This window comes from Muntiacus reevesi, chromosome 1, assembly GCF_963930625.1.
Source record: "Muntiacus reevesi chromosome 1, mMunRee1.1, whole genome shotgun sequence".
Classification (NCBI taxonomy): Eukaryota; Metazoa; Chordata; class Mammalia; order Artiodactyla; family Cervidae; genus Muntiacus; species Muntiacus reevesi.
In genome coordinates this window covers 229172454-229199704 of record NC_089249.1, presented here as the reverse complement: position 1 = coordinate 229199704, position 27251 = coordinate 229172454, and the positions used below count along the sequence as shown (strand labels likewise).

Genomic DNA, 27251 nt, shown 5'->3' with positions numbered 1-27251 from the left:
CATCGAGAGCCAGGATGGCTCTGGAACCCCAATCCTCAGGCAGGGTCTTTCGGCCCCTCCAGCAGATGGGCCCCACCGACTCTATTTCCATTCTCCTAACCTCCTAACCTCCATCCCTACCCAGATCCTCCAGAATCTGGGGAGGGAAAACTCTGGGCCTCCTGTCTTCTGAGGGTCTGAATCCCTGAGGACCCGTCAGCACCCCTGGGAACTGGCCTGAGAGGACAGGTGAGCTCCCTAGGGAGACCGGCCCCTATGTGTGGAGCCTCTGGAGTTCATGATCTGATCTTTGATTAGGCTGGAATGTTCCCAGTCCGGTTCGCAGCGATGTCTAATGTCCAACAGGAGAGACTGTGGGACGGTGTCTCTGGTTCCTCAACTTGGAAACCCACAGGTCCTGTTTTCAATGTCTGTGACTTCTGGCCTGCCCACCCACCCTCTCCTCCTGCCTCTGCTCACCTCCCCCCATCCCCCTTCCCCCCATTTCTCAGCAGCTCTCAAAGGGCTTAGGCCTCCCTGGGCGTTGCTCTTGTGGTCCCCTCTGCCCCTACCTCCAGTCATCCCTCTGTCTCCCTGATTTAATTTTTACTATTTCATTAGAACTCCCCTCCAGGAAGCCTTGCTGACCCCTCCCCTCCCTGCTGACCCAGGCTGGGCTGGCTGTCCCTCCACTCTGCCATATGCCTTGGAGTACTTGCCTTGGAAAGCATCTGTCCCCTCTCACCTGCCCTAGGACAGGGATGCTGCCATTGCTGGACCTACTGTGGAAGGCCTCAACCGGAATTGACTAATGAGTGGCGGTCACCTTTAGGCTTTAGGTCAAACACCTTATGTACAGAAAGAACGCCTCTCCCTTCTCTAACTCCTGGGGTTCAGGACCCCTTTCTCTTCTGCTAAACCCTCCCAACGGGCCCCCACTCTCATCACCACCTGATAAAGGCCATGAGATGACGCGGCCAAGGAGATGACATGCGGCTACAGGGCAGCTGAAGGACCCAGGTTCCCCAGCTGGAAAAGCCCTTGACCCTAGTCCCCTCTTCTGTAAAATGGATAATAGGATGGCTTTAAGGACTGAATGTGATAATCCCCATAAGAAGCCCCTTTCCCCTAACTGACTCTCTTTCCCGGAGGCCTTGATCTCCTCTGGAGAGGGGAGGGCGGATCTGCTTTCTGGCACCCATCCTGTTTGCCGAAGTTCTAAACCCCTCACCCCTGCCCTGTTCCCTCCCCAGGGCCACACTTTCCCAGACCGCAGAAGCCAGGGCTGCTCCAGGACATGGAGAAAACTCCGGGGAGAGGCTTCAGTGGCAGGTTTCTGCCCACGTGTCTGTGTTTGGCTTTGGGTTCGGGGGGTACCTCTGGCTCCACAGGTGCATCCTTGTTCCTAAGCCCACCTGCCTGCCAGGTGCCTGACTCTGGGAAGTCACCACCTAAGCATATCAGGGAGCACAGGCATCTGGGGAGCTCAGCCCTCAGGAACACGTGAGCTGCCGCCTTCCTGCCCTGGCATCTAGAGCCCTCACTGCCCATCCTCAGGCCACCATCCCCAAATCTGTGCAGGGGAAGGATGAACTTGACCAGGGTGGAGGCCGGCATGGCACCCACCCCTTCCCTCCAGTGCTTCTTCTTCCCCTAGCTCTGGACTCTGGGGGATGGTCTGTAGAGGGGAAAGAAGGTGTGAACCCTGGAGGCACAGAGACCTCAGTTTTAATCCTAATTGGTTGTGTGTGAATTTGGCCAAAGACTTCATTTCTCTGGGCCTCAGTTTCCTAAGCTATAAAATGGGGGTGAGAGTAGCAGTTCTTTCTGAAAAAGTCATAAAGATGAAATAATATAACTCACGTGGTTTGTCCAGCTCAAGAGTGCCCGTATCAAGTGAACAATACATAGTAATGTTACTCTTATTTTTACCTGTCCCTTGCTGTGTTCCCAGCATCTACTCAGGATACCTTAATGCTGTCCAAACTAATGGAGTTGGAATTCACTCAACATTTATAATGCCTAAGGGACTTGCTTGGTGGTCTAGAGGCTAAGACTCCACGCTACAAATGCAGGGAGCCTGGCTTCGATCCCTGGTCGGGAACTAGATTGCTCATGTGGCAACTGAAGATCTCGCATGCCTCGACTGAGACCCAGCACAGCCAGATAAATAAATATTTATAATACCTTAAAGAGGAGTTCAGTCAACTGAATGAGAGGAGAAAGGGGCCCACCAGCTTCTAAGGCCTGGGGGGTCTCCTTTTCTGCCCCAACTCCTGCCTGGAGCCCCAGTGACCTGCTGCTGGCCTTAGCTCTTTCATGTCTAAAAGCTCAAGGAGTTCTTGCCTCACCTTCCTGATGTGAAAACTCAGGCAGGACGGCAGCGGTGCTACACGAGGCCCAAGTGCCCTGGCTGGGATGCGTACCTGGCCAGGAAGCACTAACAAGGATCACACCTCTGTTTAATGCCTACTTCCAGCTTTCCAATGAGGACTCTAGGACTTTCCTCTTCATAGACATGACTCACGGGCAACGATACCAGCAGGGGAAGTGGCCTTTCTGTGCTGGGGTCTCAGGGGCAACCAAATCCAGCTATGGAGTTTTGTAGCCACTGAGAAAGTGGAGTGGCCAGCAGATGGGAGGAAGGAGGCCGACAGCCCCACATCCCCAAAGACCTGGGCCACAGAGGGCAGCAGGTGTGTAGAGCACTCCCCTGGGTCCCAGGTTCTGGCCTCACCCTGTGGAGCACGCAGGGGCTAATATCCAGCACATCTGTAAAGACAGAAGGAAGCAAATGGAGAGGCCACAGCTGCCTGTGGGTCTAAGGCCACCTCATTCACCCCAGGCTGCTGCCCGCTAACCCGTGGCAGCGGCATAGGTACTTGTGTGTCAGCTGAGGGAGCCTGGCATTCCCAGCAGGCCACCCTGGAGGTCGCTCTTGGTGACACCAAGAGGCCCGAGAGAGAGACTCTGCCCAAGGACTGAGGCTAGTTGATGGAGCTCCGGAGGCTGGGACACAGCAGCTCCATAGCCTGAAACCCCGCCCTGCCACCGGCCTGGAAACTTCAGTCAGTGGCCACAAGGGGCACTGTGGCCTCCTGCCACCAACTGGCGGCAAAGGAAAAGTGCGTGGCATCCTCAGGGAGAGAGGCTGGCAGAATTCCTGGGTGTTGGGGGTGAGGGATAGGGTACAGGGAGGGGCCTTCTCCAAGCTCTGGGGTCATGTTTCAGGAGGAAGATAAGCACCATACCAGGTTCTGCCCGGGTCTGTGTCCCGGTCAGTCCCCGCCCACTGCCCCTCCCCCTCAGATTGTATCCCTCCCTCCCAGCCCTTCACAAGCGTCCTGTGATTCTCTTTATCATGGCTTATAATTCTCTATTTGCCAGATAGCTTGATTAATGTCTGTATCCCTTATGGACTGTGGATCTACAAGGTGGCACTATTGGGATGGCCAGCTCTGTGCTTGTCTTCTTTGCTGTCTCCCTAGCAGTTGGCACAGGGCCTCATTCATTTGGTGAAAGAATGAGAATAACTCCTTCATCAGACATGGTGAGCTAAGGGCAGGAACGGCTTCATTTATTTCTGTACCCCCAACCTCCGCCATGGTGCCTGGCACAAAGCAGGTACCCACTAAACAGTGTGGGATGGAAGACCCTCTGTGGCTAAAGGTAGGGGAGCCTTGGCAGGTGTATTCCTGTCTACCTCTTCCCACTGAAGTAGTGAGGACATGGCCTTCTCCTCTGGGTAGATCTCCTGGGAACACAGGGCTCCCTGGCAGAGCTGGGCAGGGGGAAGGGTAGTGCTGACTTGAGAAGAAGACAGGATTTGAGGCCTTGGGCGGGTTGAACTAGGGGTGCTCTTCCAGCAGGTTGCTGCCTTCAGGCGAATGGGGAAACTGTGGGAGGCATACGTGGCAAGCACTCACCTCTGAGGAAGCTCAGAGAAGACAGAGTGGCAGCAGGCCAAGGTCAGAGACTGCGGTCAGGCAGATGGTTCACCTGACCCCATCCATCTCCAGCGCTTCCTGAGGTGGGGATGGGGGCCAGGGCTCCCATAAGTGCTGCTCTTCAGATGTGAGGCTCTGGACTGTAGGCCCCTCCTTGTCTCCACGGAGCAAGGAAGCCTCAGACACTGAATGACTAGGGGACCAGGGCTGGGATCTCACCTTGGGCATAGGGTGGCTCAGGGAGCCTTAGTGCTATGTCCTGGGAAGGTGTGGGGTCAGGGAACAGAGGGGCAGGGGAGGCTCCCTCAGGGCTGCAGAATCACCCAGGCTCTCTGACCATGGCTTGATTTCTGGACCACCTTTCATGTCCAGATGAACTGAGGAGGAGGCAGAGGGTCTCTTGGAACCCAGGTCCCAGATGCTAAGCAGATTTAGAGTCTGGAGTTTGCAGCCCAACCCCACATCCCAGAGCCTGAAAGCCACTTAAGATTACAGAGCTGGTCCCTCTTCGCCGACACACCGGTCAGGCCTTGTGAATTTCCAGCTCCCTAGGGGAAGAGGCACGCACTCGCTCCAGATTCCCTCCCCCAGCGGTTTGTTTGAGCGTACATCAAACCAGCCGGACGCAGATTTGAAAACAGAGCTCATGTGCAGCTTGAGACATAATTTAACCTTTAATTCTGACTTTCAGGGTCGCAAAACCCCCGAAACTAACCAAATCAAAGCAAAATTAAGTGTGTGTGATTGACTAGCGGCGAGTAGAGAGATACTGTTTCCAAGACTCGTTGAAACGAAACATAAATTTAACTTCCTTTTATTCAGTGGTAGAAATACTTACCTAGAATGGATGCAGGCTAGTGTGTGGGCACAAAGAGGATTTAAACACACACGTGTTTATCACCAACTCTGTCAGGCCCGACATGTTTTGATAAAGGCTGATTTGGCTTCCAAAAACAGACTGTTTTTCAACGGAAACAGCATCTCATCGAGTTGGAAGATCCTCAGCAAAGCCAAGGCCAGGGCGCAGGTCCTGAGCCGTCGGGGTCTCCGCCGGCAGGCCTAAACTGACCGAAATGTGGTCCTAACCGGCTGATCCAGGAAGGAGCAGACATACGTAATTGTGAACCCACTATTTCGTTTTGTTTTCCTGAAGCCAACTGTGGCCCCTCAGTACACGCCCGGGCAGCGTGTACCGCGGGCCGGCTCGGGTCCGAGCGGGTGGAGGCCGGCTCCAACAGGTGCGGCACGGGTGCGCCCGGCCAACCTCCCGCGGAGCCTCTCCCTAGCACCCGCACCAGTACCGGCCCGGGCAGGACAAGAGCCCCAGGACTTAGAGACCGGCCTGCGTACCGCCCGCGGCCGCTTCGCAGCGGTGGGGAGAAGGCGGGAGACCGAGATGCGTCCTCTCTCGCCCCCCTCCTTAAATTCTAGTGTCCTCCATTTGCTGCGCCCGGGGTGCGGCCTATTCAGTCGCCGGCCCCAAAATCGGGGCGGCTGCGAGCGCAGAGCCAGGGCGGCCAAAAGGGCGGAGGAGGGGCGGGAAGGGAGTGCGGCGAGTCTGCGGGGCAGTGCCCTGTGCGCACGGAGCTGAGCGCGCTGGCGACCCCGCCACCCGTGCGGGCGCGCGGCGGCTGCGCCCCCGCCCAGGCCTGGGGCGCCCAGAAAGACCGAGCCAGCCCGAAGGCGCGGCTGGAAGTAGCGGCACGGCCCAGCCCGGCTGCGGCGGCAGGAAGCTGGGAGGTTCTGGTGGGCGCGAGTTCTCTGACCGGGCCTCTCCCGAGCGCTGCGTCGGCGCCCCGGGCGTCCCGAGAGCCGGCGGGCACCCTATTCGCCCCCTGGCGGCGCCGGGGACACGGCGGGCGCCGCCGCCGCTGCCACCGCCACGGAATGAGCTGTCCACAGTAGCACTGGGCGCCGCCCGAAGCCACGCAAGAATCTGTCGCAGGGCTGCGAGCCGGGAAGCAGGTAGCCCTTGGGAGGGATGGCGGGGTGGTGGAGGGATGGAGGCAACTATGAGGTCTGGGGGTTTTCCTGGGATCAACGTCCTCTACAACCCGCCTGCGCTTCTCCACCAGAGTGGTGGCTGAACCCAGGGACCTGACTTCCGATTGGTCCTCCCTCCTTTCACCCTTGAAATAAAAACCTCCCTCTCATCCTCACCCGTTTTGAGAAAAGTTCCTCTGTCTTCCCTCCCGGAGTGAGCTGACAATGGGCGCCTCGGAGGCCCAACCACACCCGGACCTGCCATTCCTCCGACCTTGTGCGGAGAGCCCTGAAGCAGCGCTAGGTTCGAAGAGGATCAGCGTTCAGCGCAGTTGCGAGCGCTAGCCTAAGCTTTGTAGGAGGTAGAATTCCTTGCCTTCTGGGGGCTTCCAATCTCAGAGGACAAACACAGTTGGGCGACTTTTGTCACAGCAAGTGACCTGGCAGCAGGAACTTCAGTGCACATCGTGGAGATGGGCTAGAGTGTGAACACTAGAGTCAGCAGAACTTGCCGAGTGGACAGGGTTTGGAAGAGCAGAGGGAGAGGGAGGGAAAGAGAGAAAGATATTCCGAGTCCAGTGGAGTTGTGTGGAGGACTGGTCTGGGAGCGCTGGGGAGCCGGGTGAAGCTCTGTCAGGGTGGGCTTCTGCTGGAAGCGTCAGCTTCTGCAGTGGGACACACAGGAGGAGAAGGCAGCGCTGAGGCTAAGTGCCCTCTGGGGAGCGGCAGAGGAGCCTGCTCCGAGGTGCTGGCTGGGAAGACTGCCACCTGCACGGTTCTGAGTGGCTTCTTCAAGAGGCTGGGTCATACACTACAAAAATGAAGTCCTGGGTCGCACTCAGAGGTTTCTGTCCAGAAGGAGGAAGTCCAGGTTATGGACGGAAGAGGGAGCAGCTGTAGGCTAGGTCCAAAGGTGAAAAGAGTAAGAGAGTGAAGACGCAGGCGATGATGATGAAGTAGCTCTGGGATAGGAAGGAAGCGTCAGGCTGCGTCCTGGGAAGGAGGAAGCTGAAGGGTAGAAGCCCCTATGAGGGGCCAGCAGGGGGCGCAGGGACCCCAGAACCTCAGGCCCACCAGAGCCAAAGGGTAGTTGACAGTCTGGCTTTGTCAGTTTCTGCCCCATTGCACATTTCATTTTCCTTACCAACGTCATCTCAGGTAATTCAGAAGAAGGTTTCTCACTCAGCTTCTGGCTTTGCACTGAAGATGTGGCAAATCCAGGATGAAACTTCTAAGCCTCACAGTGCCCTCCTTCCCAAATCTGTCTAGGTCTTCGAGCTGCTGGTATCTTGCCTCCATCTCTGACTTAGAAAAGCTATCTTTCTGGCAGTAGAGACAGTCACTGGATTATGTCTCAGTAATGTGGTCTTCCCACTTGGCCTCAGCATCCAGGAAGGCCAGCCTGGGGTTGGATTACTTCATGGTAACCTCTCATCCTCACTCTGGGGCAGGCTCCGATACAGTCAGAGAGTCAAGCCTGGCAGACAGAGAGTGAAGAGCCCACAGACCCAGGCACTGGCTGTGCCAGCACTTCTACAAGGCGGACTGAGACTGCCCAGATGTTGAACTGAGAGAGTTATGAGCACAATGCCCCAGCCACCAGCTGCAAAGAGGGCTTTGGGAATAGGCTCCCCTGCAACTCCGTAGTCAGACAAGGGCAGCCCTTGAGGAGGGAGAGGGAGAGGGAGAGGGCAACTGCTGTCACCAAATTCTGCCCTTGTGATCAGGGCACTCCACCAGCAAGGGCCCAAGGAAGCACCATTTGAAACAAAAGCCAGGGTCAAAAGTCTTCTGGTGGGACTTCCCTGGTGGTCCAGTGGTTAAGACTCTGTGCTTCCAATTCAGGAGGCACAGGTTTGATACCTGGTTGGGGGACTAAGCTCCCACATGTCACTCAGCCAAAAAAAAAAAAGAAAAAAGTCTTCTGGATTAAGAGTGGAGTGGGGTTCTGGTGTGTGCAGAGATGGGGCAGGGCGAGGGGTGGGGACAGAAGGAGGGGAAGGGTCCTGACCCAGCAAGAACTGAAGAACTGCAAAGGCCAGTACTGCTCTTTTGCCCAGGACAGATTTCCTTCCCTTTGCTAATAAATCACAATTAAAGGAGCGCCTCCATTTATAAGTGCTCTGCTTGAATTCATCCAGGGTCAACCACTTGCAGTTTCCCCATATTCTAAAGGGGCCTGGTGAAAACAGGGAGAAGCATGCACATTTCTTCATGGGCAGTATGGGGGTGGGGATGGGGGGTATGCCTGAGGGTCTGTGTCCCAGGCTACTGTTACCCTCCTCTCCCTTGGAACATGCCCCGGAGAGGAACATGATCCCCCAGCCACCTTTCCTTGCCAACTTGTTTTTAAAATTTACAAACACAGCCATCAATATCTAAGTCCCTACTACGTGCCAGGCACTGTAGCAAACACATTCGATGCATGGCCTCATCTGCTCCTCACAGTAGCTTGGGGCCCCATCATCCCTACTCTTTCTTCACTGGTTCCGGTTCCCAGTCCCAGCCAGGCACAAGGGGTTGAAGTCTGTTCCCTATGCTGATATAGAGGACACAGTCCAGTCTTGGCATCACTCACTGTGTGGTGGCTCAGTAAATATTAATTAACTTTGAGGACACGCTGCACTTTGACTTACCTTTGGCTAATTAAATAAACCTGCCATGTAAATCAGCAGAGGGGACAGAGAGACAATAGGCTATTTTGAAGAGAAATTGGGCTGAGGGACAGTAGGACTGTTGGCCTTCAAGTAGAAATTGATCTTGGCCTGCTCTGGCTCCCTTTGTGTTCTTTGAAGCTTGAGCCAGAGTGGTGGGATAAGGAATTACCCTTCTTAGAGAAAGCCTCCCCTCTGAAGTCCTGGAGAACTAGGAGGAATGAGGCAGGATGCACACGCACACTGGGCCCCCCATGCCTGCAACTTCAGGAGAGTTCTGTAAGGAACAAGGCAGAACCACCCAGCTCTCCCTCTCCCCTCCCACTCATCCTTATCTTGAGTTGTCATGTCCCTGAGGTCCTGGGTTGGCTGCAGGTAACCTGGGGCTCAGGAAAGACAGGCTCTGAAAGCCCCTTCCAACTGTTACTGGCAGTTTTAGATTGCTGGGGCTGGCAGGCGCCTTGCTGGGCTCTGCTTCCTTCTGCTTCTTCCTGAAGATAATGAGCCATGGCAATGACCCAGGCCCTCTGGAGGCCCAGATCCTCCTCTGACCAACTGGAAGACCTGGGGCAGGCCATTCAACCTCACCAGGCCTGGCCCTACTCCATTAAATAGGGAAATAGTCATGTCAGGCTCACAGGGGTCTGTGCACAAAGTAAGGGCTCAGTAAGTCATAACTGCTTGATGATGATGATGACTGTCTCTGGTTCATAACAACCAACTGTATCCCTAATAATGCTGGTCTGTCTCGAGATGTAGTTGGAGTAGCTACTGCATTTGAGCCCTAAGCTGTCACTTTGAAGATGGATATTTTCTATGTGGAAAATGAAAGAACAGCATCTCAAAATAATGTCATGAAGTTCACATGTAAGAATAGACAGAGATAAGCTAAGGGTGAGGGCAAGGGCAGAGTGAGTACAGGGACTGCTGAGAATGAATGTGGCAGTGTGGCAGGACACATGTCCCTTCCCATCCCATGTAAGCCGCTTCCTGCAGCCACGTTGGAGCCTTTGCCCCTCAGAGCCCTCACCCCTCCTTTCTCCCTGGGATAGTGTTGCCAACTCTTGAGGCCTGTGGCTCATAGCAGGCAGTCCCCGACACTGTCCTCTCCTAGAGAAAGCCACATGGGTCACCATGGTGGGCCACAGGAGCCCAGCAGAGTCCCCCAGAACTGCCAAGCAGGCACAAGACAAACATTTACATTCAACACACTGGAACGGGTCAGATGTGGTTCTCAAAAAGCTCAGACTTGCAAGCTTTGGAGAAGGCCCAGGTTTGGCTTCTTTTAACTCCTAAACAAATTCTTGTGGGATGTTGCAATTACTTGTGACAATCCTCTCCCTGCCTGGGACTTTGATTTCAGATTTAGACATGTAAAACTGGGTGGCTGGCTGGGCCTTGAGCAACTTGGGGGGTGTGGTGGGAGATGGCTACGGAAAATTCTTTGTAGCATCTTGTGTTTGGAAGCGAGATCTCTAGGAATCAGATTCTGCACTTATGTTTGGGTTATAGAACTTTTCAGCTCCTGTGGCAGCTTTCCTGTCCCTGAAATCAGTTCACTCTGCTGTAGTGGCTCCTTCGGTCCCTTGGAATACAAATATCTAGAAATAATTTTCTCTAAAAGTCTTACGTGGGAGTGACTTTCCAACCAGTGACAAATTCTGCAGTCCTTACCCTGAAGTCTTATCCCCTGGATAAGCGGCAGGTGAAGATGTGTCAAGGGGATATTTTAGTGCTAACTGGTGCTGACCTGGCCCAATGGCACCTGGAAGCAGGAGGAGGTGATGCAGACAGCCAAGTGGATGCAGAAACACAAGAGGAACATGGCTGGGCAAAGCGTGTTGACAGTCGGGACTCTCTGGCCTTTCTTGGTGACCAGGTGCACACGCAAACTCTGGGGAAACTGCCTAGGTCTTTGTGTTGCCATTGTACCTGCCCTTAAAGCACATTCAGCTATTCTGGGGAATGAAGTGGAGCCCTAGACCCCAGTCAAGTTCCTGTTTTCCTACTTCCTGGCTATCACACCTGCTGTGAGAGCCCACAGAACTTTAGTTCTGGCCCTTTAGGCTTTCACACCGGCAACAAGACAGCTGGAAAAGGCTATTCCTGAAAGAGTTTTGAGCGGAAGGGCTAGGACCTCTTACTTCACCCCTAAGCCTCTGGCAGTCAGTCGAATCTAACAACCTGCCTCTTGAAGCTGTTGCACATGACAGAAATCAGGAGTCGCAAATGGCTGGGAATTCCTAGACCCTTTGTAAAGTTGAAGGTGGTGAGCAAAGTCACAGGCTGATATCTGCTGGCAAATCTGGAGAAACGGGCTCTTGCTTCTCGTGTAGGCAACAGGCACAGAATAACTAACACTGCTATATCCTCAGATACCTGTGCGCTCTCCTGCTAAGTTATCATCTTGTCTGGATGAAGCTTAAAAAGTACATGGAACAATGTGAAAGAGAGGAGGTCAGAATGAGGGGTGGTGTTTCAGGCCACCATGATTCTTGGGGAGATCTGGACTAAAGAAACAATTAATCAGTTCTACTCTAAAGAGCAGACAGCAAGACAAGAGGGGGATTCCAGGAATGGGATATAAAGGCAGAGGGTAAAAGAGATGGGACAATTCCCCTGAGTACTTTTGGGTCTTGAAAAGATACAACTTGGAATTCCTGAGCAAAATCAAATATTCAACTGTTTCATCCATCTCTGAGTGGAAGAGGGGATGAATAAACTAGAACCACAGCACACTGCGACAGAAGGCTCTGGCGGCTCAGGGCACTAGCCAATGGCCACTGAGGGACTGTGGGCGTCAGGAGAAGAGCCAGTGTCTCCCCTAGAGGCCCTGAGGAACACATCTGAGACATTCTACTTCTGGATGAGAAGATTCAGTATTGTAAAGATATTGACTCTCTCCCAACTTAATTGGCATAATAAATAAAATCTCAACCAAAATTCCAATAGGACTTGTTAAAAGAAATCTGACAAACTGACAGGGAAGTACATTTGGAAAGAAAACATATGTAAGAATAACAAAAAACAGTGTTTGGAAAAAGAACAAAAGAGAAAAATACATTGTATCAAGACACACTCAAAGCTACAACTATTAAAATGGTGTACAGACTTTATTATTTTGGGGCTACAAAATCACTGCAGATGGTGACTGCAGCCATGAAATTAAAAGACACTTGCTCCTTGGAAGGAAAGTTATGACCAACCTAGACAGCATATTAAAAAGCAGAGATATCACTTTGCCAACAAAGGTCCGTCTAATCAAAGCTATGGTTTTTCCAGTAGTCATGTATGGATGTGAGAGTTGGACTATAAAGAAAGCTGAGCACCGAAGAACTGATGCCTCTGAACTGTGGTATTGGAGAAGACTCTTGAGAGTCCCTTGGACTGCAAGGAGATCCAACCAATCCATCCTAAAGGAAATCAGTCCTGAATATTCATTGGAAGGACTGACGCTGAAGCTGAAACTCCAATCCTTTGGCCACCTGATGCGAAGAACTGACTCACTGCAAAAGACCCTGATGCTGGGAAAGATTGAAGGCAAGAGGAGAAGGGGACAATAGAGTAGGAGATGGTTGGATGGCATCACCAACTCAATGGACATGAGTTTGAGTAAACTCTGGGAGTTGGCAATGGACAGGGAGGCCTGGCGTGCTGTAGTCCATGGGGTCGCAAAGAGTTGGACACAACTGAGCAACTGAACTGAACTGTACAAAGAATATAAAAAGTTCAATGGAACAGAATAGAGAATCCAGACAGTCACATGAAGTCATGGGACATTTGAATATGAGAAGAGTAGTATTTTGAGTCACTGGTGAGAAGATGGCCTACAGGATAGATAATTCTGGGCAGCATGCCAGAATTTCCCTCTGCAAAAAAAAAAGTTAGATCCCTAGCTCACACCATATATGAAAATAAATTCCACATAAAGTACTAACAGAGAAATACAACTATAAAAGAAATATAAGAAAATGTGAGAGAATACGTTTACTATCTACGGATGGAGAAATGTTCTTTAAAAACCACAAAATACAAAGCCATAAAGGAAAGGATAGGTAATTTGATCAAAATAAAAAGCCTCTGTAATAACCCAAGAAACTATTATGAGGTTAGAAGGACCAGTTGGCCTGGGCTGAGGGGTAGTTCATTCTGCCTGGGAGCAGACTGTGAGGCCGGATGACCTCGGAGGCCTTTTCTTTCCCTCACAGTTCCTTCATGGAGGCCAGGGTTCAGGAGGAAGCAAACATCAGAGGGTAGCTGCTCCCACTGTCATCATCCTTAGAGCCCTACAATCAAGAGGCAACTAAAGTCATAGTTGTTCAGAACCAGTGCAAAACAAGTGGGTGAAGTGCATCAGGGTACAGGAGAGGAGCAGTGAAGCAAGATGGATGGAGAAGAAACACTTTTGCCTGTGCTGGGTGAGGAGGGGGAGGAAGCGCTGACCCTCTGTCAGACGGCATGACCCTCTGTCATACGGCATGGTCTCCAGACTGTAGGCCCACCTTTCAAAGAGGGGAATATGGCTCAGGCAGCTCCTCCCAGGAACTCATTTTCCCTGCACAGAGAACCTTTTGGAAGAGCTTTTGGAGAAAATGTTGGCCTGTGTGGCCTTTAATACCTCCATCTGAACCCTCAGCTCTGTGGGGATCACAGCAGTCCTGGGGTGATGGCCCTGCCCAGAGCTCCAGTGGCAGTGAGGATGGAAGCACCCATGTTCTTGGGGGAGCTGGAGGACCTTACACAGTCTGATGACTCCAAATCAGAGGCCTATGTCCTGGAGACTTGACTCTGTTTCATTGTCTGGAGAATATTCCAAAAGCCAAGTTGAGACTTGTCTCATGGAGCTTCTGTCAGTAAATTCACTTTACAGGGATCATGCTGTGCTCTTGGGGGAGTCCAGGGAACCACTGTGTTCAGTTACTTTCAGCTCGTACTTCCTACTTATGAACTGACTCTGAGCTCAGAGCGTGTTTGCCTGATTCAGGTAGGAAGACAGCCACATCTTAGGGAAACCCTTGCTGCATTCTGAGGCCATCCAGGGAGCTGGGTTGAGCACATGGACTTGGGGTTGGAGAGGAGGGAGAAAATTCTGAGCAGGGAGAGAGATGCCATTTGTCAACAGGAAAAAGTAGCTGAAACAAGGGATGATGGGTATTGAGAAGAGCAGGAGATAGTACCAGGACTGGCCAGAATTGAAATAGACTCAGTGATGGAATCACAGTCCAAGAAGCAGCAATCTCAAAGGCCCCAAGTTGGCCTTCAAAGCTATTTTTCAGGATTTGTAGGGTAAGGGGTAAGAAGTAAATAAGCACAGCTGGGGATAAGACCGGGGCACTTGGCCTCTCATGAAAGGATGCCACAGGAGTAAGAAGAAGCCACTGGCCCCGGGGAAATTAAAAAAATGGGACTATGGAACTTAGATTTATTGTCTCCAAAAGGAAGGCTACAAAGACAAAGCAATGTTAAAACTGTGGCTGAGTACCAACTATGTAACAAGCAGCCAAATTAGGGTCATGTAAAGACACTCTGTACGGAGACCCCGCTGTCACTACCATCAGCACACACCTAGCAGTCACTCGATCCTGTTTCTCACCTCTGAGACAGCGTCAGACCAGTCCCCCACGTGACAAAAATACCACCGTTTAGAAGGTTTTATAATACTGAAAGCAAAATTCAGGGAAACAAGGGATATTTACCTAGCTCAAAACCCCCAACTTCCCAAATGGATAGAGCAGGCTCCAACCAGTCACCCCAGGTCCAATAAGGAGAATAACTATCTTTCCTCCAAGCCTCAGCAACCCCACTTGCAGGCCCTTTTCATTAACAGTTCTGCTGATCAGCCAAGCTGAAGGATGCAGCCTCTCAGAGACCCCCTAAAGGACAGTTCTATTTCTACTCTCAGATCAGGACCAGTGATTCTGAACCTATTTGGGCTCTGACTTCCCTCGAGAGTTTTGAAGAAAACTGTGGATCCTCTTCTCAGAAAAATGTACCTTGCACATACAGGTATAAACTTGTGTAAAACTTTGGGAGCTTCGGTCTGGTGCTCCGTGACAGACTAGAGGGGTGGGACGGAGTGGGAGGTGGGAGGGAGGTTCAAGAAGGAAGGAACATATGTATACCTATAGCTGATCCATGTTGATGTATGGCAGAAACCAACACAACACTGTAATTACCCTCCAATTAAAAATAAATATATTTTTAAAAACTTCAGGAGCTTTACAGACCCCCAAAAGCCCCAGCATAAAAATGTCTGCCAAAGGCAAATCTCCTTTCCTTATGCAAGAGCTGTTCCCCAGGGCTGATTAACTGCTATCTTAGATGTCCAACAGGTGAATTAATATTCAGCATTGACCTCTAGTCATCCCATGCCCTTAGCAGATGGCAGATTCTCTGCTGTTGCCTGTAGCCAGAAGGAAGCAGAGCCCCTAGACAGAGACCTCATTTTGTTTTTCAAAAGAGCACTCTGGTCCACCATCGCCAAAAAACCTCAGACACTCCAGGCCTGGAACAGAGATAGTGAGAGGCAAACCAAAATGGAATCTGGTCTGGTACACAACTAGGCCTGTGAAGAGGGCACCAGAGACTGGATCCTTCTTGGGCTAGTAGGAGAAAGGAATGTAGGAAGGACCAAAGCCGAAACAGGAAGGGGTCAGAATGGGTTCCCCTCCTTTTAACTAAATGCAGACTAGCTGATCACCCTAGAAGAGGCGTCTACTCTTTCTCTGGTTCCTCTACCTGGGAACTCAGAGACCGTTGGAGGAAGTGTTCCTATCAACTACACAAGTTCTACATTTGTCTCCCTTTTGACCAGCAACCTCAACGAGGAAAAGGATGATGAAAGGATTTATTGAACACTACTCTGTGCTGTAATTTTTTCACATGAATTATTTTATTTAATCTTCCCGACGATCAGATGAAGCAGGCACTCTTATGCCATCTACAGATGAGGAACCTGAGACTAGGAGAGGCTGGGTAGAGTTGCTGAAGCCACAAAGCTAGTGAGTGGCAGAGTCTGCATTTGTATCTAGATCTGATTTCAAAACTAACATTTTTAACCTCCACCTCCATGCTCCTTCCTCAAAGGCCAGAACTCAGACAAAGACCCTGGAAATCCTCCAGAGTGATGGTCTGTCTCCAAGTCTTTGCTTCCACTTCCCTGTCCTCTGCCCACCATGCAAGCAGCCTGGCTCTCATCAAGGACTCACTTTACGGCAAGTTGGTTGAAAACCATCGAACTCTCTCTCTCTTCTCTCTGTATGACTTTGCTATTTGAGTCCATATTCCATAGCCCTAAATTTATCTTGGAGCCTAAATTTATTTTAAACTCAGCTGAGCTCAGGAGCCTCATTTCCTCTTCAGGTTTAGAATGAAGGAGGGAGGTTCTTTTTCACTGCTGCTCTGGAATGCTATTGGGGGAGGGGTTCGTTGTCACAACTCTCATTTTAAAGATTGGGAGGATGGGACTTCCCTTGCGGTCTAGTGGTTAAGAATCTGCTTTCCAATACAGGGGACCTGGGTTTGATCCCTCGTCAGGGAACTAAGATCTCACATGCCTTGGGGCAACTAAGCCTACACTCCACAACTGGAGAGACGCAGGAATGCTGAAACAAAGAGCCCGAGGGCTACAACTAAGATGTTACGCAGCCAATAATAAATTAATAAATGTTTTAAAAAATAAAGATCAGAGGGAGGGCCAAGGAACAGAGAACAGAAAAGCCAGGATTTGGTGAAATGTTACCAATGATGTTGGTGCTCTATGGAAGCCATAATTCTCTAGACACCTCCCAGCCTGTGGCACTGGGAAATAGGGAATATAACTCCTCAAAGAGCTAGTCTCCTCTACTCCCTCAGCTAGTGGATTCCAGGGAGAGTGAGTTCCCATATCACCAAGAAGCCCAGAAGAATGCTGCCCATCAAAAGCTTGGTGGCCGAGAGCCCCCCTAAGTGCATACTGAATGGCTGGAGCCCCAAACAACAGTGCTTTGAGGGGCAGCTGCGGGCACAGTGAGCATCAAGTGATCTTTTGAGGCCAGGGTTATTGCTCTTTCCCCAGAAGCTTACCTGGAGCTGAAATACCTAGGGAGAGGAGATGCTGAGGCCCATTCAGAGATGGGAGGTACATGAAGCTAGGGAGAGTTGGCAGTGGGCAGAGAAGAATCATCTCATATTCAGGGTCCCTGTCCTATGCCACCTGTGGGCCAGAGGTAAGATAAAACAGGATAACAGTACTTGCATTTAACATGGATAAGGAAGTCAGCCCCAGAAGCACTCTGGGCGTCAGTGAAGTCCAGCTGCTTAGCTAAGGGATGTTTACTGAGTATCTGCTGTGTGCCAGACTTATCCAGGCCCTGGGAATGCCTTAGTTTTGCCCTCACAGTGTCAAGTCAAGTCACTCAGTCGTGTTCGACTCTTTGCGACCCCGTGGACTGTAGCCCACCAGGCTCCTCCATTCATGGGATTCTCCAGGCAAGAAGACTGGAGTGGGTTGCCATTTCCCTCTCCAGGGGATCTTCCCAACCCTAGGGATCGAACCCAGGTCTCCTGCATTGCAGGCAGACGCTTTAACCTCTGAGCCACCAGGGAAGCCGTCACAGTGTTAACTTCCCAGAAAAAGAAAAAAACATTTTTGGACAGTGATAAGCACTAGGAAGAAAATGGAAATGGAGCTATGAGGGAGAGGGATTGGAAGGGGGCCTCCTTGAAAGAACATGAAGGCTGATACCTGTTTATGAAAAAGGGCCAATGTGAGAGGATCTGTAGGGAAGCATGTTCTGGGCAGAGGGCAGAGAAAGGTCGAAGACTCTTAGGTGGCATGGGAAGATGACCAACTTGGCTTAAGAGAGATGAACATAGAGGTGAGAGGAAGTAGACAGAACTGGGGAGTCAGGTAGGGCCAGGTCATAAGGGCCTTGTAACCATATTTATGGGTGAGCTCCTGCCTGGAGAATGGACTGCAGGGCGCAAAAATGGCCACAAGGAGACCAGTGACGAAGCTGTTAGGTGAGAAAAGGGGTGACCATATACGATTTGTTGTCTAAACCAAGATACTTGTACAAGCGAACAGGGGTACCACAACCAAACAGGGACAACAGGAATAACCAGGCCTCGGCACTGACAAAGCTCTAGCTGCAGTCATCTTCCCCAGCCGGGACTGTCACAGGAAGTGCCGAAGTTTTTAGCAGTTCTGTTCTGACACAGAGCTCCCAGCCCCAAGAGATGGAATCACTTTTCTGTTTGCCCAGGCCCTGGCCTGATGCCCCATGCCTGAGCACTTGGATTTTGTCTAGAGGCCACGGGTTACAGTTGCAGCACAAATGAGGCAGGAAGCCCTTTCCCCTGTATTCTCTGGTGCGGGGGCTGCCCACTCTCAGTGACAACCAACAGGACAGCAATGAAAGAGCTAACAGGGAGTACGTGGCCACCTCTTCTTAAGGAGGTGTGGAGAGGCTGGAAGTTAGAGAGGCATGGACAAGCTCTCAGTTCCAGAGCAGGGATTCTTAACTCCGACTTGAGGAGGTCTGTGAAGCAGGTGACAGGGTCCTAACCTTTCATCAGATTCTCAAACCAGAAACTCCAAGAGATAAAGAATCTTTGTTTTAGAGAGTAGGGGTTCTCACACTTCAGTGTGCATCAGAGTCTCCTGGAAGGCTTGCTACAACAGGGACTGCTGGTTTCAGGCAGGTTCTGATTCAGTTCAGTCTGGAGTGTGGACCAAGAATTTGCACTTCTAACAATTTCCAGTGGGGTGCTAATGCTCTTGGGTGAGGGAACACACCATGAGAATCATTGCTTTAGAGGATACAAGAAACATGAGGGATTATGAGCGTCCCTTTTCAGACAAGAGTTCTAATAGATACCATAGCCCTCTAAACCAGCCCTAAGTCTCAAAGAATTTCCTATTTAGTATTTGGAAGAAGCCTCTAGAGAGTGACCCTCAGGACCTTCCCTTAGAGCTCATGAAGCATCTGGGAAATAGCATTTTTAGAGGATGTTAAGTGCCTTCAGAAACGTTACAAGCCCAAGCAAAGCTCTAAGCTGGAAACTACATGGCTGGCCCTGATGGATCCAATTACTGGGCCAATTATTGGCAAGTAGTGAGGTTCAGGGAATCTGGGCAGACCCAGATCCTCTCCGAGAAGCTGCCTCCTGTTCTCTTTTGAGCCTGTATCTGCAGCCAAATGAGCCCAGATAGGAGATCAGCCATAAGGAAGACAGAGGGTGTCTGCTGGGGGGTATAACCTGGGGACAAGAAAGGAATCAACAGCTCCACTGGACAGAACTGAAGGGCTCATTCACAGGGCTCTCTGATCAGGTCATTGTGATGAGGATGAGAAGAGGCAGGAATAGTATCCAGCGCTGTACTTTAAGCAAGAGCAGTGGAGAAAGGCCTGGAAGAGCCATTCACCATGTTTCCTTAGACCTTGTCTGAGTAAGTCACTCCCCCATGAAAGTGGAGGGGGAAATGAAAATGTAGATTCATTCATGAATCAACCTTCAGAACAGGAAGTGTGGCTTGTGAGCTATACAGAGAAATCTTCCTTTACTTCAGGGAACATTGGCTTTGCCCTCCAGCTGAATACATCCTGAGCTAAGGCACTGTCAGAGTCTGGGAGACCCTAGGAGTTAGGGGAAGAGGAGGCGCTAGAGTGACTGAGACCAAGGGTGTCCTTGGGCATCATCTGCCAGGACTTGTGATTTGAATTCTGTCTGTGTAACCTGGGCATGTTACTTGATCTCTTTGTGTCTTAGTTTCCTCTTCTGTAAAATGGGGGTAATAATAGTGCCTGTTTCATAAGGTTGTGGTAAGAGTTAATGAAATAACCTAGACAAAACACTTAGCTTGGATAGTTTAAGCACTCAACATTGAGCTTTTTTTTAAGTGAGGGGCTTGGAAAAATTTAGGATGGTGGCAGTACATACTCACCCTCAGTGTCACTGCCAGAGGCAGAAAGAGAAGGCCGGCGGAGCCTGGAGCGGCTGCCAGTCTCCCTGGGAGGCTGACAAAGAAATTCCTGCTTCCTGGGGAAGGTCTGAGTTGTGAGCTAAGCAAGCAGGGAGAGCAGGGTTCCTAGGATGGTGGGGTTAACTGGACAACTCTGCTGGCTGTGAGGTGGGGATATCCTGCTCTTTTAAACATTGCAACATTCAGTGAGCCTTTTTGTGACATTTTCTCACTGCCAACCTAAGTGCCAAATGGCCTGATTTGAACAAACCAAAATGAATGAAAATCAAAGCTGGTAGGAAAACGGGAACGACGTTATTGGAAACACTCCAGAGATTTGCGAAATTAAGGTAAAATCCCCATTTTCAGAGGGAAAAATCAGTGGTTCCTTCTCAAGTTCCTCAAGTGTGGGGGACAGTGCTGAAGTGAAATGAAAGCAGTAGTGCCTGTGCTGACCCTGAGGTTAGCTAACAGACAAAAAGAGATCTCTCATTCCTCTGATCCCATAAGAGCAGAACCTCTTCCAAAACCCAGTACCCCAAATCAGAAAGTCCTGTCTGCTTAGAAAGAAACTCTTACTGGCACTAGGAACAGAGAGAGTTTTTAAAAAATCATGCAAAAGAGCCAAAGTAAATGACATACTACATGATTAAATAAAAGTTAACATCCATTGGAGGTGGGGGTGGGAAGAGACTGCCGATTTCTTTTTTTTTTTTTTTTTTTTTTTGAGATTGCCGATTTTATCACTTTAGAAGAGAAAAGTGCTAAATAAAAATGGCTAACAGTTCTGTTGACCATGCTGGGCCCCCTTCCTCAGGGGCTCCCATGGACCCATAAGCCTTGCCCTAGAGTTCAGACCCATCTCAAGTCTGGGATGTTCCCCCTGCAGCCCTGCAACAGAACCTTACCTCCACCTCTCCAAAATTACCTCAGGGCATATTCCCTGAGGTCAGGGATTCCCATTTGGAATCTTTCAAAGATTAAGGCCATGGGACAGTTTGGAAGGGGCCTGACTTCCGGCTTTTCACTCCCTTTTACCTTTACCACAAATTGTGGCTAGAGTTTCTACCACAATCTCCAATACTAATGAGTCCTCCTCTGGGACTCCCAGGAGTTTGTCTGACTCTCCACTGAGGTGAGGGGGAATCTTTAGGAAGTGCCCACCCGTCCTCTGTGTGCTGCCTAAATCAGAGGCACTGCCACCTGCCCTACCCACGCAAAACAGAGGCCCCTCCACTTTACATTTTCATACAGCACAGTGTCTGTGTTATTTTTACAGGAGTTGGTGGTTGTCAGGTGTGGAAGCTGGTGCAACAGCTGGCTAGCTGTGACTAGGTGTCTTCCAACAGCTAGTCTGCTCCTCTCTACAAAGGAGAGCCATTTCAGCAAGAAAAAATCCAAACAACAACAACAAAGCTTTCTTGGAATTTACTCAAGGAAGCCTGAAACTGTGTTACTGTGAACATGAGATATTTCAATGACCATGCATCAGCTGCACAGCATGCAGGAACGTATTAGGTTGGTGCAAATGTAACTGCGGTTTTTGCATTGTTGAAATTTGCCATTTGATACTGGAATACATTCTTAAATAAATGTGGTTATGTTGTACATCATTTTAATGTGCATTTCTCACTTCATCTTTTGGTAGTGACTTATTAATTGCTGTTTATTTTATATTTATTTGAGACTATGGAAATTGTAGACAAAAAGCAAATTTGAGCGATTTTCTTATTCGAGTTCAAAATGGGTCGTAAAGCAGCAGAGACAGCTCACAGCATCAATGCATTTGGCCCAGGAACTGTTAACAAATGTACAGTGCAGTGGTAGTGCAAGAAGTTTCGCAAAGGAGACGAGAGCCTTGAAGATGAGGAGTGTAGTGGATGGCCTTCAGAAGCTGACAACAACTAACTGAGAGCAATCACTGAAGCTGATCTTTTTACAACTACATGAGAAACTGCCAAAAAACTCAATGTTGACCATTCTATGGTCATTAAGCATTTGAAGCAAATTAGAAAGGTGAAAAAGCCTTAAGTGAGTGCCTCATGAGCTGACCGAAAATAAAAAAAAACGTCGTTTTGAAGAGCTGTCTTCTCTTATTCTATGCAACAACAACAAGCCATTTCGCTATTGGATTGTGACAAGAAATGAAGAGTGGATTTTATATGACAACGAGCGACAACCAGCTCAGTGGTTGGACCAAGAAGATCCAAAGCACTTACCAAAGCCAAACGTGCACCAAAAAAGGTCAAGTCACTGTTCGGTGGTCTGCTGCCTGTCTGATCCACTAGTTTTCTGAATCCCATAGAAACCATTACATCTGAGAAGTATGCTCAGCAAATTGATGAGATGCACAGAAAACTGCAACGCCTCCAGCCGGCATTGGTCAACAGAAAGGGCCCAATTCTTCTCAACAACGCCTGACCACATGTTGCACAACCAATGCTTCAAAAGTTGAATGAATTAGGCTAAGAAGTTTTGCCTCATCCGCCATATTCACCTGACCTCTCGCAAACCGACTATCACTTCTTCAAGAATCTTGACAACTTTTTGCAGGGAAATGCTCCCACAACCAGCAGGAGGCAGAAAATGCTTTCCAGGAGCTTGTCCAATCCCTAAGCATGGATTTTTACACTACATGAATAAACAAACTTATTATCATTGGCAAAAATGTGTTAATTGTTAATGGTTCCTATTTCGGTTAATAAAGATGTGTTTGAGTCTAGTTATAATGATTTAAAATTCACACCTCAAAACCGCAATTACTTTTGTACTAACCAAAATAGCTCCCTGACCAGGGATTAAACACATGCTCCTTGCATTCGAAGCACAAAGAAAAAAATCTTTTATAGTGTGATTTTTGCAGGAACTTTGTTTCTGCAATCACTGGTTCCAAGCCCTCTCATATCCAGCCTAAAAGTAAGTGAAAGCACTAGAAAAGATAAATTGAGGAGAAAGCAGAAATCCAAACTTCCAACTCCATTTCTAAAGGTTGAGGAAAATATCAAACAACTGAAGCCACTGCTGGTTTTTGAGTTAGAGGCCAAAACTGAGATAGCTCTTTTTGGTCAGATAATCTAATCTTCTCTGAGAAGGTCCCATTAAAACTATTCTGAAGGATCACTCCTGTGGCACATTTTTATTGGTAACTTCTTTCACTAGAAAAGCAGTTTCAAAGGATCTTATTTTCAAGCACAACTGTTATTTTCTGCAGAGGATTCTCTTCATCTTTTGTCATGACTCTTTTGTAACCCAAACCAACTTCAAATTTAAACGACAAAAAACAAAAAACTTCCAGTGGAAAAGGGGCATAGTCTATGGGAAAAATTTTTCCTTCTCTTTAGTCAAGATGGCTTGGTTAACCGTCCCACCACCAGAGAATTTTAAAAACTGACTTAAGAAGCAAGACAGGGAAGCCATTCACATAAAATCTACTTTGTTTTAAAATAAAATAGGAAAGCTTTCCAATGTGAGACAGCACACCTAATGCCTGCAGCAAATTAATTATCAGACAAATATACCTGCTACTGAACCCTTAAAATGGTTTTTGTCTATCCAAAAAAAAAACAAACAAAAAAAAAACCAAGAGCGACCATAACCACCCCCACCAAAGGCACTGAAACAAAAGACTGATCTGTTTATACAGTCACATGAAAAATAAACATCTTTATTTTTTTGCCTACTTTATTTCATTTTTTTTCAAATAAAATTTAAATCTGTACAAAGTATACTGTTACAGTATATATTTTTTAAGAATCAATGCCTAAAAGAATCACAATACTTCAATAAGCAGTACAGCAGACCTCGCTAGTTTCAGCTTTGATATTGAACAAACTCAAGCCGGCTGATGCACAACACATTTGCTTGGTTTCCACATGGTGAGTTCCCAGCACTGAGATGGGAGAACATGACAGCAAGTATGGTTATATTACAGCCCGACACACTGCGCTTCTTCATGTGATAATAACTGCACATATTTAATACAGAATGCTCAAATTTAGTTTTTAAATTGCATTTGCTTACTTCTTAGTTGGCAAAATTCAGCATTCTTAATGGGGTCCCCAAACAGTGCAAATTAATGATATTCTACTGTATAATTGGCACGTCTCCAATAAGGATTAACTTGTAAACTCAAAGAATATTACAACTTTGTCCTAAATTTTAACTAATATACATCTGGTCCATTTAACCAAAGTCATTTTGGAAAGATATTAAAGAACAATTCTATTTCTGAAAGGATATTATTTTGACCATTCTTTAGAGAAGATAAATTTTTAAATTGTCATTAAAATGTTTTACTATAAAAATTTTACAAACTTGATTAGAAATTTCAAGATTATGATTCACAGCGGACAAATACAAACTGTTCATATTCCAACAATACCTACTCTTAGGCTTCCAGAGCACAACCATGTCAGCTGTGTTAACTAAAATTTTGAACAGTGTACTAAATTTATAAGTGGTGCTGGGTCTAGCAAGTGTAAATACACAGTATATTTTAATGAAAAGAATTGTCTTCTTTATACTTTATTTGTTTTCCCATAAGGAAACATTAATGTTTACATTCTTTAATAAAGTTAATCTTACATCAGAATATAACTTAATACTGTCAGCAACAGGGACCACACACAGTAAATAAGAAGCACATTTAAAATAAGTCTGAATTCACATAGATTAACATTTGTTGGTTAATAAAATATCGACAGTATTACAATCTTACAATATTTACAGTAAGAAAAATCTAGAGTAATATATACCTTTCACAGCAGGATTCCTTTTTTTTTTAATTATTATTTCTTCCAGTTTGGGATTGTGTATACACAAAAAGCTCAAATAAAGCAACTCTGCAATATAATCTTAAAATAATGGCTACTGAGGGAAATTCTATCACAACCATTGAAAATAATGGTGACTTTTCACGGAGTCTGTGGCATCTGAGAACCTAGTTAATTAACCAAAGTCTTGCTCAAACCAGCCTCAGTTACCCAGATTAAAGCTGCAGAACTCCGGCCTTCCCTGACTGCTAAAAACCCAACAGATTTTCTCAACATGCTATAAGAAAAGAGGGAAAATAGGTTTCAGTTCACACCTCATGGCTGGAAGCCTCTGACCAGTGTACATTCCCAACTTATGCTAAAAAGAGGACCAACTTCATCCCTAAATCATCACAAGAGTTTATTCTCCTACTATAGGGCACTGTGATACCAAGCTCACTCATTCCTCAACCTTCCAGCATTAGGATAAGGCATGAACTTGGCCCATATAATACACACCAGCATCTTAAAGACTTGGGATCAGGGCAAAGAAATATACCAGTGCAGTCTGCACTGAGATCAACAGGGAAAATGGGAAGCGATGCACATTTCCAATTAGAATGGCAAGAAGACCCACATCCCTAAACTGGAATTTGGCCAGGGCATCAGAGTTAGCACCCCCTCTCTGAGTACCACAAGCGATTAGGATGTGTGCTCTGGGCCTCCTCCAAGAGAGAGCATCTACAGGAAGTAACACCTTGTGGGACATTAGTTCAGTGATGACTCCCAAGAAAGCAGATACAATTGAATCTGGGGCTGTCCACAGCTCCTGAGGTCACTCATCAGAGCTGTGACCTGTCCCAACCCTGCTTAACTTTAAGAGATCTGATGGGCACAGAGCACTCAGGGATACGGCTGCTGGCTACTTTGGACTCTAGATCTCACAGGTAATCAACAGGTATCTGAGATTGAATTAGCAAACTGTACCATAGCTCCTTAAACAGACACTGTCAGGTTTGAAATCATGTCAAGCATGAACCTTCACTGTCAGGTCAGAAATCAAAGTGGGAGTTATCCCACATCAGCCAAGGTTGTTTTGTCAAAACCTTAGAGGAGTTGGACAGTTTTTCATGTTGCAAGTGATTAGTTTACTTATTTAGTCAAGCTGGATTGGCAAACCAGACTGATTTATTTAGCTAGCTTTGTTTTTTTGATTCTTATGTATGTGTTAACCCAAAGCTGTTCTATTTGGGCTAAATACACTGACAGAGAAAATTCAAATGACAAAAGTTCTCAGCAAACTTTTGTGGCATTTTGTTTTTGGATGTCAATGCAAGATCTAAAGGTATTTCTACCCAACAAAGTCTGTTTAAGTTGTTTAATGTTATTTCCTTTTTGGTCCTATACAGAATGCTATGACTTCTATATAGGTCTGAATGCTGCTCCATGTAGATTCCTTCTGTATATCTAAAAATATATACTTTTCAGTAGTTCAATACATGGTTAATCTTCCCACAGAGGAAGATTTTTGTAATCACATGTTGCAAAGTAGAAAAACATCTCCTTTCTAAGAAAGGAAATACGTATACTTTCCTATTGTACACTTTTGAATAAGCCCAAAGGCATGCACCAAAAATCATTATTAAAACTAATACATGCACTAAAATGGTATACAGTTAGACTTAAATAAGGTGCTGCTTTTTCAATTTTTCAATTTGAAGAAGACATTTTGTCAGTTTGTTGACTCAAAGATCTCTCCCCACCCACCCACCCCACTCCACGGCATCAAGAGAGAAAAATAAAAAGTATGCATAAACCTTTAAACTATTCTTTATAGGGGGAAAGGACAGATATATCAACTATCCTATTCATAAACTGGATTCCCAGTTTTAAATAAAACCAATATTTACTGGTAAAAATTGTCAAAGCTAATACATCCAAACAAATGTTACTAGTAAATAATGTTCTACATAGAGAATAATTTACTTTGGTTTTATGTACTTTCTCAAAAACAATACCGGTGTCCCATACATCACCAAACTGATGTGTTCCAGCAAAGTTGTAAGGCAAATCTTTTTCTTCCCTTGTGACATCTTGTTTCCCAATAGACAAAACTAAAATCTTTTGGTGAGGAAGGGGTTAAGATAATGGCTAACCCCTTGGCATCCTGAGCATTGTGGTTTATCAAACTCTACCCTGCTAGAAGCTGTCAGGCACCCTGACCCCTGCCTTGAACCAGGAGTGGCTCCCATGTCTAGAGATGCCCTAACTCCTTAAAAATAGCTCTCAGAACTTTGCTTCTCTCTTCCGTCTGGTTGTTAGAATGTCTAACAAAGCTGTCTAGAATGTCGCATTTTGCTAGTAGGGGCCACCATCTAACGGTAATTCCAATCTGAAATGTTTCAGGCCAATACTTAGTTCCTAATTTTATCAATTAATTGCATTAAAATTTTCTGTACGGAGTTTAGAGCAGAGATCCTTAACTTGGATTCCAGAAGATATGTGATGCCCCTGAGGTTGTATGCAAAATTAACTGTGTATGTGGTATTTTCTTTCTGGGGAGAGAGTCTATCACTTTCATCTGATAATCAAAAGTATCTGTGACCCCAAAAAGGTGATACAAGGACTTAAGAGGGCTACCCGTAATTTGTTTTATACTAGGATTGGGAAATGGGGTCAAAAAAACTAAAAATGTCCTCAAAAAGGAGGGGGGTATATTGTTGATCTTTTCCCTTTATTCATATTTGGGAAATAAGTGCTTCAAACTAGAAAAAATAATTAAACTAATTAAACCCTATTTAAAAATAATCAAAGCCACTTCCTAAATTTTTTTTGTTTTCCATATATGATAAATTTAGTCTCCAAGAAAAGGTTTGGAGACTGAATATTTCTCTTTTCCCAAAGAAAATTCATAGATATTCTACTGATCATCATCCACATTTAACCTAAGACAACATAAAACCTAAGACAACTATAACGATGTAAGCCTTTA

General features: G+C 47.5%; 2 protein-coding genes across 3 annotated transcripts in view; both read right to left on the bottom strand.

Annotated features, from left to right (window-relative positions):
• The window catches only part of PURA (purine rich element binding protein A), a 68120-nt gene that overhangs the window by 24013 nt on the left and 16856 nt on the right, over positions 1-27251 (bottom strand). The gene's annotated exons all lie outside the window — the stretch shown is intronic.
• Positions 23156-26003, bottom strand: IGIP (IgA inducing protein). Its single transcript, XM_065935535.1, has one exon. It carries the CDS (start codon positions 23478-23480, stop codon positions 23319-23321), a length of 162 nt encoding a protein of 53 aa, XP_065791607.1. The 5' UTR covers positions 23481-26003; the 3' UTR covers positions 23156-23318.

Coding starts and splice junctions, on each gene's coding strand:
- IGIP (XM_065935535.1), bottom strand. CDS start 23,480: ATGTGCAGTTATTATCACATGAAGAAGCGCAGTGTGTCGGGCTGTAAT.